At 41.5% G+C, this 20,871-nt stretch overlaps 1 protein-coding gene across 2 annotated transcripts in view; it reads left to right on the top strand.

The window, feature by feature from the left end:
* TEAD4 (TEA domain transcription factor 4) overlaps window positions 1–20,871 on the top strand; it is a 51,232-nt gene that overhangs the window by 8,768 nt on the left and 21,593 nt on the right. The window contains exon 3 of one of the 2 annotated variants that reach the window (XM_018085599.2): window positions 5,103–5,357. In XM_018085599.2, coding sequence (XP_017941088.1) covers window positions 5,351–5,357 — 7 coding nt within the window. In that variant the 5' untranslated portion in view covers window positions 5,103–5,350. Of the gene's footprint in view, window positions 1–5,102; window positions 5,358–20,871 lie in introns of those variants that run through there. The other variant, XM_018085601.1, reaches the window with a different exon arrangement.

Below are 20,871 nucleotides of genomic sequence, written 5' to 3'. Positions count from 1 at the left end.
AGTGGAACTGCACTGTCAGACTCCACACGGCTGTGCTGGCAAGCGTTCCTACCTTGGAGAGGTGAGTGAATAGGGACCTCTCTGGATAGTGTGTTGTGATCAATTCCAACAGGGAAAGGGGATGGCCATGGAGGAGGGGGAGTTTCTTTGGACAGAGCAGCTCTAAGAAAACTGAACAACTGGAGACAACTGGCTGCAATTTTTCAGATCCTCAGGAAAGTATGATTTTGTGTTGAGCAGCTGCCACAAACGCTTAAGAGGGAGCTGTTACCAACAGTAATGACTGAGGGATTAATATTAGAAAGCAGATGTGTCAGACTATGGAGTCTGTTAAAGATGTGCTCCCTGTCAATGAGACCTTACTGAAGGGCTCTTGGCAGCTGTCTAGCCCTGCAGGATCTCTGAATCTCAATGAGATACCATGTGTGAAAGGAAACGAGTTAGTGTTGAAATTACCGAAATTGGAACACTTAAACCAAAGCTGCTGGAGCTGTAAGGTTTTTTTGCTTTCTCCATGGTTTTGCTTTCCTCAGACCCCAAAACCTTCCTTTGTGAGTGACTCGTTAAGAGATGGGCCATGGCAGAAAGAAGAACAGGGAACAAGATGAATAAGAAACAGTAATTTGACAGAGGGAAACATGAAGAAGGAAATAGAGATACTGTGGTGAGGAGGTGGATGTGCTGTGAGGGGCCTTCTGTCTTCGATCCTGGGAGAGAACCCATGACTTGACCCCACAAAAATAATTGTTCATCATCTCTCAGTAAAATAAGAGTGGGATCAGAATAAGAAAAACTGTAAGGTACAATTGCAGATTTACAAGAGCCAAGGAATGGGGCATAAGTTTTAACTGAGGGAATCTAAACAGAACAAACACTAAGCCCTATGACCTCTGGCAAAACTTGCTATTATGAGAACGGGACAACATCCCCTGACACCTCTGATCTTAAGAACTGTACCTGTTGAGGGAGTTCAAATGGGGAAGCAATTGTCTGAGCATGTCTGGGATGTCTGTTTAGTGCTTTCAGAATCAAATTCCCTCCATGTCAGAAGAAAGCTTTGTGATTACAAACTCTTCCACAGGCAAAACTTGAGAAAAAGATACAAGTACTAAAATATTTACAATATTAGAACACTCAGTAATAGAAATCACCATTAGAGTAACCAAGATGTATACATCTAGCAACTATTGATTGGATGCTAACTTAAACATTTCTATTTTGTCAAAGTAGTTACTAATGAATATTATTCAAGCCTTTATTACAAATAAGACACTCAACATTCTCACATTTCTGAAAAATGCTCTGTTTTTCACCAGATTGCTCATTCCATGGGAAGTGATTCCACTGCCAGTTTTTTAATTTGCCATTTACCACAGGGTTTAGCTCCCAGATTCTTTGGTTTGCTTTGCTTAGTTTAATGAGTGGTCATCTTGGCCACCAGTGAGTACAAATCAACAATGCAGGAAACAGGCCTGAAGTGTTCAGTGAAAGCAGAGCCACAGACTCCAGACAGAACCCAACTGGAACTCCCTGAATTACTGTTTATTGCCTCTGAGCATAGAGTATTGCCTGGAATTGCACTTGGAGCTTGCTAGTTAAGCAACATTATTTAAGAAAACTTTGCAGGCCCTTTCAGCCCTTGGCATCTTACTAATCTAGAGGCATAGAGTTATAAGGATTTTCATGGCTATTTCAATCTCTGGAATTTCTTCAGAAGTTATCAAAAAGAAGTCCAATTTGTGTTAGTGCCTGGGTGGTTACAGAGTTTTCAGCTGGAGATGGCCAAACATCCTTGATTTTATAGTCTGTACAGTTCCACTTTTCTCATCATCCCTCAGGAATAGCTTTTGTACCAAGAAGGGAAAGCAGAATCAGGCCCCAAGGTATAGAAAAGTTGGGATTGCCCACAATAACACATTCAGTTTCTACTGACCTAGCTGTAGCTTGGGACAGGACTAGCATTGCTGGTTGAGGCACAAAAAGTAAGAAGCATAAAAAAATATATCTAGTCACTTCAAGATTTATATAATTTCTTTTGTCACTGCTATTATGTTCCATATCTCTCTTGATTTACACCATGTGAGAGAAAGCTCACATATTCAGTGTCTTGCTTAGTGGACTTCCCTGAATGTAAAAATGACATCTGCTCAAGTTGGTGCAACTTTTCTTTCATGTTTGGAGAAGAGAGTCTGGAGAGCTGACACTAAACTGAAGAGAATGTTTTTTCTCCTCCAGTTATTCTGAAGGAATGGAAAGGACCAAGAGATTCCTTTGTCACCAAAAGCACTTAGTGCTAGTGCAGATGCAGAGCCTTGTAAAACATGGAATGATCAGGCAACGACTCCTAGGGTGTGAATGTGGGAGGAGGAGAGTTGTGCTTCAGATATATTTACTTAGTTTCAACCTAGGAGCATGCCATGATAAAATCATCTGCTAGGTATTCTGTGTCAGCATGGACATTAAGGAGATGAAAATAACTGTATCCAAAGTAGGTGCTTTTTATGGTCATGATAGTCATTCATTCCCTAGATGACTTTGTCTGCTTGTATGCATTGCTAAGAGATTTGGCTTGACAGCAGAGGAGTAGCTTCCAGTGACCATGGCTATGGGAGTCACACAGTTGAGCAGGCAGAGCATGTTTTCACTTCTCGTGTGGAGCCTGCTGGCTGTTATGAGACTTGCAGCTCTCAGTGCAGGTGGTACCATGAATACACTTGCTGTCACACCTTAGGATTCTTTCTGAACCCTTCCATTTCTCAGTCTGTCAGCCTGAGTTAAAACTAGTCTGTGCCTTGTGTTTGTGGAGATTTTAATGTACATTAACTACAGGGGGTTTTGAGAGCCTCTAGGGACTAGGGATGCTTGGGGAAATTTCAAAAGAAGAAGAACATTTGGAACTTCTGTTTGTCTGTCAGAGTCTCCCTGTGGAAAGCTTACTCCTCAACACTAATTCTGCAGCAGGACAATCTCTTGAATACCCATATAAGGTTTTATTAGCATCTGTCAGTAAAAGGTGATGTGTTCATGGTAGATTCTTGGTACGGGAAGCAACTGTTACCCTTCATTTCAGGGTCTCTTAAAGTCACATTGTCTGCTTTAGTGCCATTGACAGTGTGCTTGAGATGCCTGTCCCATTGGTAAAGGCCAAGTGTGAGTTGCCCTTTCTGCCCTGCCCCTCTCAACTCCCATTTCATTTTTTCTTCTCACGTTCCTTAGAGTTCTGAAAATGTATACTGTGGGTCAAGGGGATTGAAATAATCTGATATAGGGGCTGAAATGGATGGATGGAGAGTAGTTCACCTGTTCTAACAGGAAATAAGTTGTAAACTGGGTTTTCTAAATGTCTTTGTGAAGCACTTGTTAAAATGCTGCACAGTACAATGTGTCTAGGAATTACTAAAAGACCCAGTGTTGTCTTACTTGTTTCCTTACCTTTTGGTGGGTTATGGAGACATAAAATATGCATCTGCTCCCACCTAAAGTCATTAAGGAGCAGAAAAACCTTCTAAAAGCCAGTGTTGTCAAATCTTTTTACAACTTCAGCTCTTGAAATGTTAAAATTCCTAAAGAATATCAGTTTTTCTTAAAAAAAAATAATCTCATCATTATGGTCTCAGAGAAGATTTTTGTAAACAAAATCCAAAGAGGTAAGAAACCAAAGAAAGACTTAAAAAAATTTGATGTCTGAAGAGTTTCTGGAGCCATGAGTCCTGAATTTTTAAACTTCTGAAGTGTAATGAATGGTCTACTTTTCCTCTTTATCAACTAGGGCATAGCATAACTGCATGGTTTTATTTTCTATCTAGTTTTTGACATAGACTATGCTCCAGTTTCTCCCCCTTTATATTTTTAATGTGATATTTCTGAGCTATAGACTTGGCATGTCAGAGCCCTCTCCTTACTCTCTTTTTCAGTACAGGTTTGATCCTGTTGCTCACAGAAAAAAAATCCTTATTCTGATTTTCTTGCTACACAACTCAGTGTTGAAACACAGGGAAGTGCTGAACTCTCTGGCTGGCTTCTCAGATGCTGGCTTATGAATATTCTTTGTAGCCCAGATAAGCAAAACTATTAAAATGGTAAACGAACAGCTTTGGGATTAAGCAAGAGGAGTGATCTGTGTCTTTAGGAGGCATTTGTCTTCCTGATGGTTGACTGGAAGTGTCTGTGTGGTCTTAAGTCTTTCTCAGTGAGTGTTTCATCAGCTCGGCTCAGTGGCTTCGGCCTCTACAGCCTCTACCGTAGGCATTTATAAGTAGACTGTAATTTATTGTAGTTTCCAAGAGCTAGCAGCTGCCTGCTTAGGTTCAATGAGAAACTAATTTCTGCTCCTGCCCAGTGGCAAATCTAATAGCCTGGGACCAGTAAAAGATAAGGGGGCAGAGAGGCAGATGGAACTGAAGGAATTTGCCAAAGGTCGATCTGAAGGTGAGCAGTAGAAATAGGCAAAGCACCTAGGTTCTTGACCTGCAACCTAGTGCTTTTATGCCTTTACTCGTGGTGCTTTCTGCTCCTGCCAGAATATGGTGCTGAGATTTGGGAGACATTGCATTAAACTGTCAGGCTCCAGGAACGGCTTTTAAAAGCGCAGATGATCCTTGAGAAGAAATGTCAGTGTTAAAAATGACACTGACTGCTAACTCTGATCCAGTGAAACAGTATCTAAGAAGATTTCAACCCCAGTGCTCCCGTGCTCAGTGATTACTAGATACATCACTGCTATATTTTGTATAGTCTTTCACACAGACTGAATCCCTGTGTGTGTGCTTCAAAGAGTTAAATAACAGTTACAGGGATAATAACAGCAGAGGGAGAAAGAAATAAGGAGATAAAGACAGATAAGAAGACACATCTGAGGAAAATTGGGAAGTGACAGAGAGTTAATGAGCCAAAGAGAGATTGGAGCAGGTTGTTTTGTCAGAAAAGATTTTCATCTCAACATAAATAGAAATCAAGCACATGGTTGAGTTACCGTTTAAGGTAAACTTGAAGTAAAACCTCTCCTCACTGACGTTTTTTAACTTTTTTTTTCCCTTTAGTATCTCCACATTTTCCTAGAGAGGAAAACTTGCAACTGACCTGCGCTGTGCTCGCCATTGCAGGTTCTGAGTCTGCTTCTCCACGTGGCACCTTGGAGTTTCTAGCTGGCACCATTACCTCCAACGAGTGGAGTTCTCCCACCTCCCCTGAGGGGAGCAACGACTCGGGGGGCAGCGAGGCCTTGGATAAACCCATTGACAATGACGCCGAGGGGGTGTGGAGTCCGGACATCGAGCAGAGCTTCCAGGAAGCGCTAGCCATCTACCCACCATGTGGTCGGCGGAAGATTATCTTGTCAGACGAAGGCAAGATGTACGGTAAGGAGAAAGAAAGGGCATGTCACGACACTCCAGGCAGCCTGCCCCATGCAAGCCACTTGTCTTGTACCAAGTGACGCTCTGGATGAATCCCCTTCTCTCAGGTGTTCCCAAGCTGATGCAGTTGGTTGCTTCAAGTTGTATCTTGGAGAATCGGTTAAGATTTTAACATTCACATATCAGAAAGAGTTACAGATGTCTTTTTCAGGGGACTATCAAGGTAGATCCCAGAACTGGGCATACTACTGAACTAATCTTTAGATACGTGTAATCTAGTGGCTTCATGATATGCTAAGTATTTTTTATGGTATCTCTCTCTGCCGTCTCCACCGTTCTTGTTGGAGGTAGGAGCAGGTAAAGGTCTGCATCTCTGATCCTGCAGGGCAGAAGTTCAGCTCCTGAACCCCTGAATAGGTCTGCTGATGTGCAAACACCTTCGGTTTGCTAAGTAGGTACACTTTTCAGACCTTAAGAAGGGCAGAAAGCAGACTTTTCTGTCCACTCCCTTTTGTTGTAGTTTGCTTTCTCATAGTCGTGACACAAATATCTTTCACATGGATTATTCTCATCTAGCTAGCTAGCTAGATACCCAGCCCTGAATGCAGAGGAGCACTGGCTAGGAGCTGTAGCAGAATTCAACTTTATAGGTGGTACACATGCTTTTGAATTTGATTTTTGATCTTTTCTACAGTTGAAATTTCTCTCTTGATTTTGTCCACAAAAAGCTGGTCTGGCCTGGATTCTCTAGCCTAGCATTGGAAGAAGCCACCTGACTAAAAAGCAAAGGCAGAGTGCCCAGTATTTGGTTACAAGTCCCAAGGTGGACTGTTTCTCAAAGCAGTAGCAAGGATCTTATGGAAGGCAGCCCTGTAACTATCCAGTCAGTGCTTGGTTTTTTTTTTTTTTTTCCCTCCTACCTTGGAATCTGCTTGACTCTGCAGGCCCCATCATGGGATGCTCCATGCATGCCTTGAAGCTTCATATGGAGCACTTCACAACTCATTTTGCTCGTTTCTGTCCACCCCTCAGGCGGTTGTTCCCTGAGCAAGGAAACAGATTGCTCTGACTGTGGGGGCATGGGTGGGGTCTTGTTTACACGGCCTTATCTACAATGGATGGTTTTACTGAGTACACACATCATTGTATCTGCAAAGAGCAATATATATTAGGTAACTCTGATCACCCTGAGGCTAAGCAAGTGTTAGTATTCTCAGCCAGACATCAATTCCTGCTCTATGCTGGCACAAACATTTTTGTGCTTGTGCTATGGAGTCCACCAGGGAAGTGATCTAGCTTAAAACTGACGCAGCCAGAAAGGGAAAAAAACTGAACCTCAATCTGGATGCTGCTCTACTGCTTGGGTTTACAAGGACAATGAGAGTGGGAATGAGCAGCCATGGTTGAGGTGAGGGTAGCACTGCTTCTTTCAGGATTAATACTTGCTTAAAATGTTACTCAAACTAAAATATAACTTGAGAGTCCACCCCATGGTTTTTAAGCATAAATTAGTGACACAGTCCTTGTTGCTCTATGTCTGCATTACTTTTCACGATGGGTGACTTTTAAAGTTACTGGTGAAAAATTACAGTTGTGTTTTAAGACTGTATTAATTTACGAAACATTCTGCATGGTCCCTGGAATATTTCAGCTTTGCAGTGAATGTGTCAGAGCAGAGAGTGAAATGAACCACAAAAGAAACGAGTGAGAGCAAAAGCAAAGTACGGTGGACTACAATGGAACTTAGCTGGGGCCTGACCTAGCATGGACTGGTGTTTGGTAGAACACATCTAGTTGACTGGACTGGTGAACTGCAGAAGGTAAATAACCCAGTTGCAGGGTGAAAAGTTAAGAGTAGGCTCCAGGAGAGGAACAGCTTCTCTGCAAGCCCTCCCCCACTACTCCAAATGGGACAGTGTCCCTGCTTGCCTTCAGTGCACCTGTTCCAAGTATGGATGGTTGGTTCGGTGTGCTTCTGACAGAACTCGAGGCAATGATTTATGCCCTCCTTTGCTTACTAGTCTCCAGGATCCTGTTCAAGGAAGCAGGGCCCAGCCTGCGATCTATAGAAAGATATGACCGGGCAGGGAGAATAAATATAGTCCCTGATTTCATCTTCACTGCTTACAAGCCAGCTGGTGGAACAGAATAAGCTCGATGTGGAGCTGGCCCTGCCTCTGAAGAGATGGTTGTTTAGCTGCCCTGTGACTGACTTGCACAGAGCTTGCTGAACCAAGGGGTGAGGTGTTACAGAGAACTGTACATATGCCCCTTTCCCTTGGCAAAACTGGGACCATTTCACTTTTTCCCCACTAAGAAGTGGCTCGTGTGGTAATGGTACTTTGGCAAGATGTTCCAGGTCCCAGTATCTCTTCTATGTGCTATTATATACTTCTCACCTGTTTTGAGGCAACCTATTGTCAGTTTTAAGTTTTTTGAACTATCTAAAATGCACTGAGCCAATATGAAGAACTTTCACTCTTTTGCTTAAATACCTTTAAAAATGCACAGAAAGGTGTGTTTCAGCCTGTGCACAGACTCCATGCTACTGTTTCCACGACTCTTCAAAGTTGGCTTGTTAACAGCTCTTCAGACAACACCCTGCTGATTGCTGAGTGGATGTGGGTCCTTCTTCATCTGAAAGTCAGCCAAGCTCTTCTCTGTACAATGATGATCTGTGTCTTGATGCCTTTCCTGCCTTTCCTATCCTTATCTTTTTCCATCCTAGACATGTTCCATTTCTGCATGGAGGCAACATCCTGACTGAATAAGCTCATACCACAGCCCAGCTCCAAGTGGAAGCCCTCACTTGTCCTCTCCAGCAGTCTTTGCTTACCACCTGCTTAAGGCACAAGCAGCTGTCTTGTGTCATATGGAATGCTGTCCTTTCTCCTAATCATTGTGTTGACATTAGAAGCAGTGAGTCTGGGGCACTTACTGATCTCGTGCCTTCTGGTACAACTAAGGTCTTGCAGAATAATTTTGTTTTTATGTGTTGCTGCTAGAATAAAATAGGGATATTACAAGTCTGTTGTTCACTGTTCACTTTTTCCAAGTATGTTTTTTCCATGGGAGAAATAATAACTGTAGTATTTGTATGAAATACTAAACACCAAATTCTTTGATAGTTTATCTCCTGGCATCTTAAGCACTGATCTAGAGAAGGCAGAGGGAAAACGCTTAGTACCTTTGTGAGATTTGCATGGAGGTGCTAAATAGACCAGGTTTCCCAACACTACTGAGGACAGAGAAATTAAAAATAGTAACTTGCAAAGTGATACTTATTTTGACAAAACACTACTAGGGCCTTCATTTACAAGAGAGAAAGCAAAAGCTTAGAAGACATGAGCTACTGCCTTAACTGTCCAGTGTTGCCTTCTGCTGCTCGAGCACCTGTCTTGGAGCACCTTTTTGCAAGATGGCTAGGATTGGTGGCTGTTTGTTAGATTGCTGTTCTGAAGGAGTAAATAGTTTAGCAGCTGCTTTACAAACAGCTCAGCCATTTCTGTGCTGAGCAGGGAGGGGCAGACAGCTGGGAGCAGTCATCTATCTCCCAGGCTGGTGCCATCTGTTTGTGAATTGCTGATAGGAAATACTTAGAGGTGTCCAAAGCTCAGAGGCTGAGTGATAGAAGGATAGTCAACCATGTTACTAGTTAAAACCTGGAGCAGGCAGTGGACCATGAAGACTTGAGCTTGCAGTGTGAATTAAGATGGAATAACAGGTCAGTTTGATGCCAAAAGGTGCCGTGTCACAGCTGGTCCCTCCCACTGCTCTTCTGAAGTAACTAACTAAATTTGTGGGATAATGCCTTTATCTCAAAGGGATAGGCTAGCATTTCATGTTTTCCCCAACATCAGAGTCACTAAAAGTAGAACTGAAAAGCAAACACATATATGTGAAGAAGCATAAAAGGTACACTGCCTGTCCCAGTTCCTAAACACTTTTCTTTGATGCGAGGGAGGATATGAAAACCTTCAAGGTGTCAGTCTTCAAATGCTTTCTTCTATGTTGTAGTTTAGCATCTCACCTGATGATGTTTCAGTCAAAGCAGTTGGAACATGCTGAGAATGTGCTCAGTTGACACTGAAGTGTATGGTCCAGGTAATTGCAAAATTTGTATTTCAGCTGTGATATCCCTCAGAGAGATACTTCTAAAGTTCCTATCCCTTTCATTATTGTGACCTAGTGAACTGCAGAACAGCCCTTTATCCTACAGTTTTGGTGAAAAAGAATATTTCCTATTTTAAACACTAGAAGATAGACAAATTTTGGATTCATAGATAATTGGTCAGGATGCAGACTTTGCCCTCCCCTCTGGTGGTAGGCGATGTTTTCAGAGTTGCTTAATAACAGAGTCTTGTTTCACTCAGTCATCTTTCAGTTTTGCTTTTGTGTGGTTCTAGTTCTTTGTTGTTGACTAGATGAAGCAAGATTTCTGGAGACATTTGCAGCAGGTTAAACTTCTGCTGGAGTTTGTCGTGTTTTTCATTCTATCTCCTTTGTAAGCAGAGTTTAGGGTTCTTTGTATTAAACTGTATGTCAGTTTAACTGATTTTTTTCCATGCAAACATAAAAAGAAATATTTTTCTGTGAATTCCAAGCATTTCCTGAGTATTGAGAAATTTACCACTTGTAATGCCAAACAACAAGGAATCTGCTTGCTGTTACAGTTATTAGAGTTAATGGTTCTGTCTGTGGCATCTTTCCTTAACATGCTTAGTACTGAACATAAATAGAGTAGCAATTTTATTGTGTACTACATGTTATCAAAATTATTGTGACTATTTTGAGGGGCTTCACTCTGTTGCTTCAATAAGGGGGACACACTTTTTCCTGTCCCTTTTGATTTTTAGCGGGTTTGTAGTCCCATATTTATCTGTCAGGCTTAAAACCAAGTGTGCTGTTTTAGTACTACATTTTTCTCACGGTGTATGTCTGCAGTCACAGAGTTTTCATCATGTTATAGTAACTTCCTTTATTAGCAACATGGCATTACCCTTTTGGCTCTTCCTCTGAGTTTTTAATTTTTAAATTTCAAACTGTTAATAATTCTCCAAGATAGAGTTGATTGATAGTGGTATATTGTCAGAAAGGCACTTGATCTGAACTTTTTGCTTTATAGATAACATATCCAGTTTAATTCATTTCTAATTTAGTAAACCAGCTTTATGTTTTGTAGATGTATCCACTCATCTGCCTTGTAACTGAGAGACTGTTTCAATTTCATTTGTCAGCCTTTTCCCTTGTTGCAAGTCATTGTTTTGCTTCTCCTATTCTTATGGATAACTTTATCCATTTCCAGTGGTTTTCTGAAAAGTTTAGGTAAAAACCCTTAGCGTTCTTTTACGTTTTAAAACCCACTGCATTCTTTCACAATTGGGTTCAAATATTACCAGTTGCTAATCTGCTCTTATGCCAAATGTTTATTTAAAAATATGGATTGAATGAAAAATCTGGGAACAAAATCAGACATGGAAAATGAAAATTAATAATGTCCAGTGACTTGTGTTTCTTCTTTCTTTAAAATAGGTGCATGTAAAGCTCTTGTCTGGACAGGTTTTTGCAAACACATTACCAGAAAGATCTCAAAAACATGGAGTGAGTTCTGAGAAGAGCGGCAAGCATGCCAGACTTAACATTGAGCTCTGAGAGTAGAAGGGACTGATTTAGGAGGAAAGATTAAAGTAGCTAAATATACATAGCTTGGCTAAGCGATGACTGAAAGGTGGAGAGTGGGGGGACACATAATAACAGTCTAAAAATATTTGAAGGGTGTTAACATTTAGGAGGGAGAGGGATTTTATGTGGAACATGTGAGCATGACTAGGATTAATGGGGGAGAAAGAAAGAATATAGGATGGATATCAGCAAAGACTTCAAGACAGCATGGTGCTCAGTGCTGAGGGATCTCTTAAGGAGATAGAATGGAAATGCTGTTGTTGGGGACTTTAAAAATTATATCAGACAAAAGTATTAGGATTGTATTTGTACAGCCAGTCCCAAGGAATGGGGGGGGTGTGCTCATGTGTATCTGTGTTTATATGAATGAGAGGTGGATTCCAGATTGGAATTGCTATGGTTTTACCCAGGAGACAAGAGAACAGTGGGCATTAGGTGGCTTTACACTGTAAATATCAGCAGTTTTTTTCTAAATTGTTAGTCCTGTGATTCATGCTGTCTGTTTTTGTGACATGAATATGTTTGTGAGACTGGATATGTTTACTGACACAGAAGCTTTTTCTTAGGTCTGAAACAGAAGCAGTAGACTTCTGGATAAACACTAGGAGTGCTTTCTTGGAATATGCCTTCTGTTGATTAGCCAAGCATTGAGTAGAGAAGGGTGATAGCATTTCTCAAGAAAGGATGTGCATATACATAGAGGGAGCTGTTAAGTGTCAATATGCAGATTGTGTGAAGACCTGGCTTAGGAAAAAAAGGAGTTTTCTTATTTACACAGTGCATGTAAGCAAAACCTATTATATGAGGTCTCTTTTAAAGTCTCTTTCAAGGGCATTCCTTAAGCAAAACCAGTATAAGACAACACAAGCATTCCAGGTTCTAGTGCCTTAAGGAGTGCCCCAAAGTGGAGGAAAGCTGCTTGTTCAGAAAAAGACACTAATATTACAGCTAGAAGAAGAAGCAGTATTCTCATTCACGCAGGATCCAGATAATGAGCACAGGAGAACTAGGATTGTCTATTGGTTTAAACAGTTGCTCATTAACTAGTCCATAACAAACCCTGTATTGTCTGTGTGTGGTGAAGATCTGGGCAGCAAAACTGAGAAGGCTGTATGCAGTTCGTGCCCAGACAGATGGTCTTATAAATCTGTTGGTCACTGGCAGAGCTGACTTAAACCTCTGGGGCCTGGGTACACCTGCTACTGAAGGGTGCATAGCCAGCAGCTGTTCCTCATTGCTGTCACCTTGAACTTGTGACCCGTCCGAGTACTCCTTTGCTTTCTCGGTCTCACTCCACGCACACATACAGGCAGAGCCTTGCTCTGTGTCTGGCTTATTGAAGAGGAAATGACACTGTTTTCATACAAAACGGCTTTAGAATCACTCTTATTTCCTCTTGAATGTGCTTTGTGCAATAATTACAAATGCCTTTTCAGGATCTTAGGTTGGAGTGTGTGGGCTGGAGTGCAAAGAGTGTAACCAATGCTTGATGAGGTAACCCAATAGCAATGCTCCAAGCTGTTGACTGCAAGGGCTGTAGGCATAGGCCTGTTTCTAAGCTTGACAAGTATTACAGGGAAACACACGTGCATGTGTGGCATTTAGCACAATGTTGCCTTCAACCTTGACTGGGGATTATGAGCATTCCTGCATATAAAGGCTGCATCATCATCTTTAGTTGTAGAATTGTAGAAAATGGTGCTGGGAGGGACCTTCAAAGATGATCTCATCTGCTTCTGGGCCCAGAGGCAAAGCCAGCTCACTTAAACTGTTCATGTCTAGTCTGATCCTTTATGGCTAAGGTTGGGGGTAAGTGGTTTGGCAAGTTTAGATACAGCAGCTTTTATTTAGAAGGTAGTTAAAGCATCTAGATATTTGCAAATTTCCTTGTGGATCAACGAGTTTTTAGGTATCTCTGCAGCTTAAATAGTTTTGTCATCCTCTTGTTCCTGCTCTCCTGTCACTGCCTGAATCATAGTTGCTCAGCTATCTATCAGACTTACACTGTAAACTCAGTCAGGGAACAGGTGTTTAAAGAATGTGGAACAGAATTGTGCCAGTGTTAGGAGCAGGAAGAAAGTGGGGCAGGAAGGGGGAATATCCAAAGCCACTGTAAGGAAATTTTATGAGCTTGGCAGAATTCAGCTATTATCCAGACCAGTTCCTGGGTAGCCATTCAATTATGAAGACTGTGTTTCTGCTAGACTTTGCTGTCCACATTCTCTCTTCACCTGCTACAGAGCATGACGTCTTTAAGAACTATTCTTGCTAATGTTTGGATGGTGTAAAACTGTTCTGTGTTGAGACCAAGAGTATATTTCTTCCAGAAATGGTGAGATGACCTAACAGTTCACTGCAGAAAAAAAGAAGGACTTGCCACTCCTGTTTCCTTGTTCCTCTGCTCTGCTTCCAGTTTTGTGCTCCTGCCCTTTAGGCTGCTAGTTTCTAGCAGGCTCCTTGTGGATGCATTTTAGCTTCCTAAATTGATAGCAAACTATGTTGGCAAAATGAGCTGGGCAGATTTCTACCAGATTAGAGAGTTGAACTGACCCATGGAACAGTCTGGTGAGAGGTAGGTAGGTTGGTTGGGGAAAAGGCAATCACTTTTTTCAGGAGTGTCCAGCCATTTGTTTAAGCTGAAGCTATAACTTAATAGTTTAAAGTAATCACAGACAATGACTGCACACTAAATTATGATGTCAGAACCTGAAGCTGTGTGGTAGCAGCCATTCCACTTAAAAAAATCAATATTCATTTATTCATATAATGCAAGAACCCAAAAGTCTCTGGATTCTTTTGCTTTTCTTGAAGCTGCAGCATAATTTGCAGTCATTTCACTGGAACTGGGTTGTGGTGTAGTTTTATGTGTTAAATGAAGCAGTCATGACTCCTCACAGGAATAAGCCAGACCAGACCAGATGCCTTGAGAACTGCATGGTCTGTGCTAGTCATGCAGCACATCTGCACAGATCTCACAGACCCCTTTAAGCTCCACTTTCTGTCATGGCTGAAGCTTTGAGTACTTGGTCAGCCTGTCATCTGGGCACATGCATAAAATTAGCACTTGGGGCAGAAATCTGCAAGAAACTCTGTACTATTGGTACTGGCAGAATCAGCTGACCACAAAATCAGGAGGAGGAGAGGTGCTGAAGTTTTTGCTGTCGTTGGAGACGTCACCAAAGCAGTGTTGAGAGTTGCTTTCAGAAGCCCTACAGCTATTGGAAGTTACTGAAGCAGACATCTGTTGATCTAAGGAAGAATTTAGCGGATGTCCAGGTCTGTAATGTAGAACTTGGACTAATGGGAACTGGAGAATGTTGTTTCAGTGCTGCCTTCAACAGTCATTTTCTCTGAACCCCGGCAACAGTGTTCTTTGTGCCTATATAAGGTAGTCATTCTCAGGTGTCCCAAGAGACTGAAAGCTGTTAGTTTGACATGCCTTTCCATGTAGGATTGTTATTGCTTCTTTCAGGTGTTATCTGATACACTCTAGCATATGAAGGACTCGTATTAGTATATGCAGCTGCTTTGGTGTGATCGTGGGATTTCCCAGCCAAATTGAATCTAATAATTTTTAGGAGGATTCTCGTCAGTCTTAACTTGGAAGCACCACAACAAGCCCGAGCTCTGTTGCTTTTGTGGCCCTTACTGTGTAGATAGAGGAGCACTTATTGGATGGATTAACTTACCCTTCTGTGGCCTGAGGTGATAATGTGGGAAAACTGAGCTGATGAGGACATTCAATTTATGCACTCAAAACTACTGTTAAAAGACTGAGGTGTGGTGAAGAGCTACATAGCCTGGAGCTTCCTATTAGGCTGATGGGGAGGGATTGCTGCCTGCATACATTGTTGTACCTTAGTTAAAGCTCGTCTTTACAAGGAATAACTCCATATGCCTTTGGGGCAGTAATTAGAAGGCACTTTAACGCTGTTTAGCCTTTAGACAAATAATGCAAGCACAGGAAGTGCCTTGCCCATTTTTTTACCAGCCTGTATGAGTGTGAGGGTTAGGTGGAGTACAGTTCCTGGTGTTTCTCCGGTGGTAAAACTGGTTTAAGAAGTTCTGCACTGATTCTTTCTCTGTTCTCTCTGTTGTGCCAATGCTGCGGTAAATGTGACCACAAAATGAACTAGTTCACCAATCCAATTATAAATAGGCTGATGGGGGAAAACCAAACAAAACCAACAGAACCCAAATGGGGGTGGGTAGGCTTATTTTTTGATATTGGTAATTAGGGTGGTGCTTGCCAGTCTTTCCTCTCTGCCCCCCTCTCTCCTTCTTCCATTTAGTTGGTACAGGTAACTGTACTCCATCAACAGGAGTTGATGGAGAAGGAATGACCAGCTAAGGAGTGGGAAACCTCTTCAGATTGTTTTGCTCATGAAAAATTTGTTGCTGTAAGTACACCCGCAGTGACTGACTTCTCATTTTTCTCCACTCCTTGTTGGGAACCAATAAGATGCTTCCCCAAACCTGCGGGGTCTGTAATTATTATCTCTTAAAATGACCATCAAGAAACAGCGGTTTCTAAATGGTGATAGTGTTTCTTGTGTGTCTGACTGTGAATTTAGGTTATACATTGAAAAAGGAGAGAAGTAAATACTAATCTTTTCAGCAAAAGGCCTTTTAGACAAGAGAGGGTTGCAGTCTTTAGATGAGTTGGTAAATCAGACAACTGAGTTTTATGATCTCAGACAGAGATCACCTGACTCAGACAGAGATGACAGAGATCTCAGACAGACACCTGACTGCCATTTCTCCATGTGAGGGGCTTGACTGGTGCATTCTGCCCAGCAAATGAAGCTTCAGTTTTGTCATTTTGGAAGAGGAAGGAGCTCAGAACTCGCACAGTCAAATGATGAAAACAGGTGTGTTGGGGAAGAGCTGACAATGTGATGGTACTAATCACTTCAGTATTGTGTTTTCAGGGATCTGACTGTTGATATTTTTCAGAAGTACTGGCTCATCTTGCTTTGATTGTTCATCCCTTACTGTAGGGACTGCATAAAAACTCAGAGAATCTTCTTGTGAAAGGTTAATCCTGAGCAAATTCAAGCATAGAATAAATGATCAAAGTGAGGAAATTTGCTTTTCCCAGCTGAATATAAAATTAATTCACTAGTATGTGTAATTTTGCTATGGGAACTCGAACCTGACTATTGAGCACTGAAGTTCTGCATTGGTAGATTCAGAGATGTCTTCATAAGATAGGCCAGTGCAATAAAATGGTTTTATGGTCTCCTTTGTGGAAAATGGTCACAGTATGATGGTCATAATGGAGTATTAAGTTCTTTTATTACCTTCTGAGTACAGGAACCTAGCAAAATCTTCTCATCAAGGCTTTAGTAAGAAAAGTTGGTTTGTGATGAAGGGAACATCTAATGAAAGTAGGATTAAACTTAAATTTTGTCAGTAAGAGTTGTCTGTGCATCTTGAGGAAAAGATGGAATTAGCCATCAGAAAGACAAAAATTTGTTTTCTGACACATCTAGCCCTATTTCTGGAACAGCTGATGCCCAGGAAGGCATTTAGCATAGCTGGAAGGAGGATGCAGTGGAGTGAGAGAGAGAAAGTAAGGCTGTGCACGGGAGTTATGGGTGGGGCAGACCAGATAGCCCCATATGCACACACAACCAACCACACACTGCTTTTGTCTTAAGTGTCCTTCTGGTAAGAGTTGGTTGGCAGTTAGTTTTGCTTTGTATGCATAGAGAAACTCTGATCTTGGGTGGAAAGATGTGTCCTTACCTTCCCTCTTTTGTCTAGATTTATTTGCCTGATGCACAGTTCATTATGCTTATGTTGATTGTAACTAACAGTTACCTACCTGTGAAGTATCAAGTGACACAAAAAGATAGAAATGATAGTTGAGATGGCTTTTTTGACCTCACTTTGATAAACCTTTCACTGGATACAGCTGGATAGTTGCTTCTGTAGTTCTCTTAAAGAACTGCTTACAGATAGTTGCATATGTGTGCTCTGGATATAGAAAAGATACAGTATCTACTAAGACAGATACTTTCAGGCAGTTTCCTGCTGAAAGGATTTTGCAGAAATCACTAAGTTCTTTACTCTCACCTGTCACAGAAGAGAGGCTTTTGGTTCTTCTACTTTCTTTGGCAACAGGTGTGAGGAAGTAAAAGTCTTAAAGAGATACTGTTTGCAAGAGGCAGAGAAACTAATATACCTTTACTAACAGAAAGCCATCATGAAGCTTTGAGGTAGGACTGGGAAATGCTTTCTATGGTGATGGGAATTCCCTTGATTATCCCCTTTCCTTACAAAAAGACATTTGTCTGCTGTTATACTGAAAGGTGCACAGGTGTAGAATGGAGAATCAAAAACCTCCTTATTCACTTCTCAACTCCTTCCTAAATAATTTTGCAATTCAGTGTAAGACAGAGTGAGAGCCAAATTGATACCCTTGGAAATTTATCTGTTAGGAGTGAGAGGTAAAGAACATAAGAGAGTATCTCTTTACTGCTTTTTTTCATGCCATGCTTCCAAGGGGAAGGCTGCAGGGAGGATAAAGGTGCTGTGCTGCAGTTGGTATGTTGGCTAGAGCTCCGTGAAACCCAATGCGAGGTTTCGACAGAAGAGTCACAACTGTTGGCAGGTTCTGGTGACCGTGGCAGACCTCAGCGGGAGTTATTCTAAGAACACAACATATGATCAGATTACTGAGAGGCACTTTACATGGCTCTAAAAAATGAACCATCTGACGGTTTATGACAGCTCTGCCTGTTCCAGCCAAGTGAGGAGCGCTAGTCTTGCTGACCCTGCAGCCCGGGTTGTGAAACAAAGAAAGTGCTTTCCAGAGGCTGTGAGCCTACAGACTTCCAGGCACATAATACCTGCTTGCATCTGACTTCTGATAAGAAAAACAAAAGACATTAGGACTTGCTTCTCTTGCAGTTTTGATTCATGGTAATTTAATGCGTTCCTGTTGCATTTTATTGGGCTTGGCAATTTGCGTAGTTCTATATTTAGTAATCGCTGTGATGAATGTCTTTGTAGAGTGATCTGTTTGTTTATTGGTTTGGGGGGGTGGTAGTCTGTGTGTGCTACCAGTACCTTTATTAGCTTAATATAACCTGCCACTTTTCTGTTTTTCTCTGACTGAGGACACACTTGTGGAAGAGGAAGACTGTATGAGAATTGGTAGCAAGTGGGAAGTGAATTGTAAAACTTGAAAATTTGAGGATCTACAATTAAATGCTCTCTGTGGAGAGTTTCCTTCTAGAGAATTTCTGTACTCACATCTAATATCTGCAATTTGTACAAGTTTCCCCTCCCACTAGTCTTTTCCAGTGAAGTATATGGCCTGAGAGAACTTTGCAATTTTTGCTGATGTTGTCAAAGACAGACATTAAAATGCACAGTTACAGAAACACCTCCCACTTTTCCAGGCTTGAATACAGTTTATTGTTTCTGCTCCCTGCTTCCTACCCTATTTCCCTTGTTTTGTCCTCTCTAACACTTAGTCCCTCTTTAATTCTTTGAGATGCTGGGTGATGCAGAAGGCTGGCATCACTGTATAAAATAAAGGTTTCTTTCTGCTAGTTCCTGCTGCTTTTTTTGTTTTGTTTAGTTCCTTTTCCCTTTTGGTGCTCCTTGTTTCTTGCTTCTCCTCTTTTCTACATGGGTTTTCAATGGGCTGCAGTCCTTTCAGAGTTGTGTCTGCTCTGGCATGGTGCTGCAGTTGCCTCAGAGTACGTCTGTACCTCTGTCATGGAGCACCTCTTTCCAAGAAGACTTTTCCAGCCACATTCCCAGCAATGTCCCCTACCACGTCTCCTTTTCTCCAATTTTGTCTTTTTACATAGCTTTTATTTTTCCTTCTATGTATCCTCATGTCTCCTTTTGTAGTTCCTTTTGTGTCTCGTTGTGTGTCTTATGTCCCTAATGGCTCTTGGCCTTTCCAAAATATATTTGAGCAAAGGTAGCTTGTGCTTCTCTGACTGGTTGAGGTTCTAATGGATTGATTGTCATTTTCACCTGGTTTGGGGATGACTGGAATTGACTGTGATTGGCACAGAGCTGTTCATGGCATCCTCTCACACAGATTACTCCTACCCTCTGTTGCTGAGGCAGAATAGTGCTCTGTCATACTCTGTATGATTTTTTTACTGTCATGGAAACACAACAAAGCTAAATTTACTCCTTAACACTTATTATATCTCATTGAGAATCCATTGAAATTAGTTTTTCAAGGCTGGCCCATAATTGAGCCAATGTCTGGAGAGTTCCCATATATTCAAATTTTCACCATAGCCCAATATGTGCCCTTTAAAAGTTTGCCTGAAATTCTCCAATATCCACTTCTTCTCAAGGCTAGTTTTTCATCTCTCTTACACTAACTCATTCCCCTTACCCCTCAAAGGGTCCCCTTGGTGTGCAAAAATTCTCGTTCTTTTTTCTTTTTAGGTAATAGCATTTGAACACCTTGTTTTATTCTGCACATTTCCCACTTCTGCTGTGTGTCAAACCATACTCCTGAAATTTCATGTATGTCGGCATCCGTGTGAGAAGAATCACTTCAGTTGTTTCATACTTCTCAACTTGGATCCATGTCTAACAGATGGAGGCTTTGAAAAGCCATAAATATTGTTGGCACTAGAGTAAGGTGGTGTGGATATGTGTTGCTAGTAATTGGTCTCGGCTTTGTGCAAGTGGTTACAGGGGTTGGAAGAGCAGCCAGGTGGAAGGTAGCATAATAACATCTGCTGCCATCAAACTGTCCTGGGCATGTCACCATGCTAATGCTGAAACTGTGGGAACTGAAGAGGTCAGTGGTTACATGCTGGGCATTGTGTTTCTGGCACAGAAACAATTCCTAATTTGTGTATACAGGAGCTGGAGCTGAGTTCTCAACTACAGACCTGTTTCTTCTCCCAGAGGAATAAGGACCTGCTGTAATGACACCATTAGGAAAACACTGAGATTTGTAAATGTAAAGTGCTTTCCTGTCCCTATGTGTGCTTTGGTTATGTTTCATGTTATGGCTTAAATGCAGTCATGGACATTTACATTCTTCTGTTTCAGAAGCAGATGGAATTAGGAGCTTTGCCAGCCCTTCCCCAGAAGGTTGAGCGCTCAATTTCAGCATAGAGTCTTCCCTTGCATAATTTTTTTTCAGGTCTGAGTGAAATAAGAGTTTAGAATAAAAACAAGTGACAACTTTTCCATGGAATATTAAACCACTGGAATAAATATTGCATTTGATTTCACTGCTTGCTTTTTGATGTCTCTGATGTCCTAATGTATAAGTTCTCCATTCAACCCATAAACTTTTCATAGACAACACTGGAGTTTTATAATTTTGTTACAAACTTCACAATAGTTGTGGCTTTGCTTCCCAGTTCATTCCTACTTCATTCTGCAAACACTTGCAGGCATATAAAAATGTCTCACAGCCTTGCAGTTCCCACTCCCAACTTTTTATTGAGATACTGTATTGCTACTAGTGTGGTCACCACAAATGTATTAATTTACAGAGCCTGTTCTTCCTGTCATGATTTCTGCCTTGAACCAGCCTAGAGTTCAGATGTGTTGCTGCTGCCTTTATGTTTCTGCTCTTTATTCCTCCATCTCCAGGAAGAGAATAAAATGTGTGACTGCTTAGATTTGATACATGGGAGCCAGTGTATGGAAACTGCATAGTCTGCCTGCAAGAGCCAGAAAGGACTTGTAGTTCACTGTATCATGTCACACTGATAAATTCTGTGTAACTGTTTCCACGTACTCCCCCATTGTTGTTTATTTTCTTGTACTTAGATTCACAAAATGACAGACTCATCTTGGTTGGAAGGGATCTCTTCAGGCGGCCTAG

This window comes from Manacus vitellinus, unplaced genomic scaffold (genome assembly GCF_001715985.3).
Source record: "Manacus vitellinus isolate BGI_N305 unplaced genomic scaffold, ASM171598v3 scaffold_83_pilon, whole genome shotgun sequence".
In the NCBI taxonomy this organism is placed as follows: Eukaryota; Metazoa; Chordata; class Aves; order Passeriformes; family Pipridae; genus Manacus; species Manacus vitellinus.
Note: the sequence above shows the minus strand (reverse complement) of the source record. Positions and strands in the feature narration are given on the sequence as shown.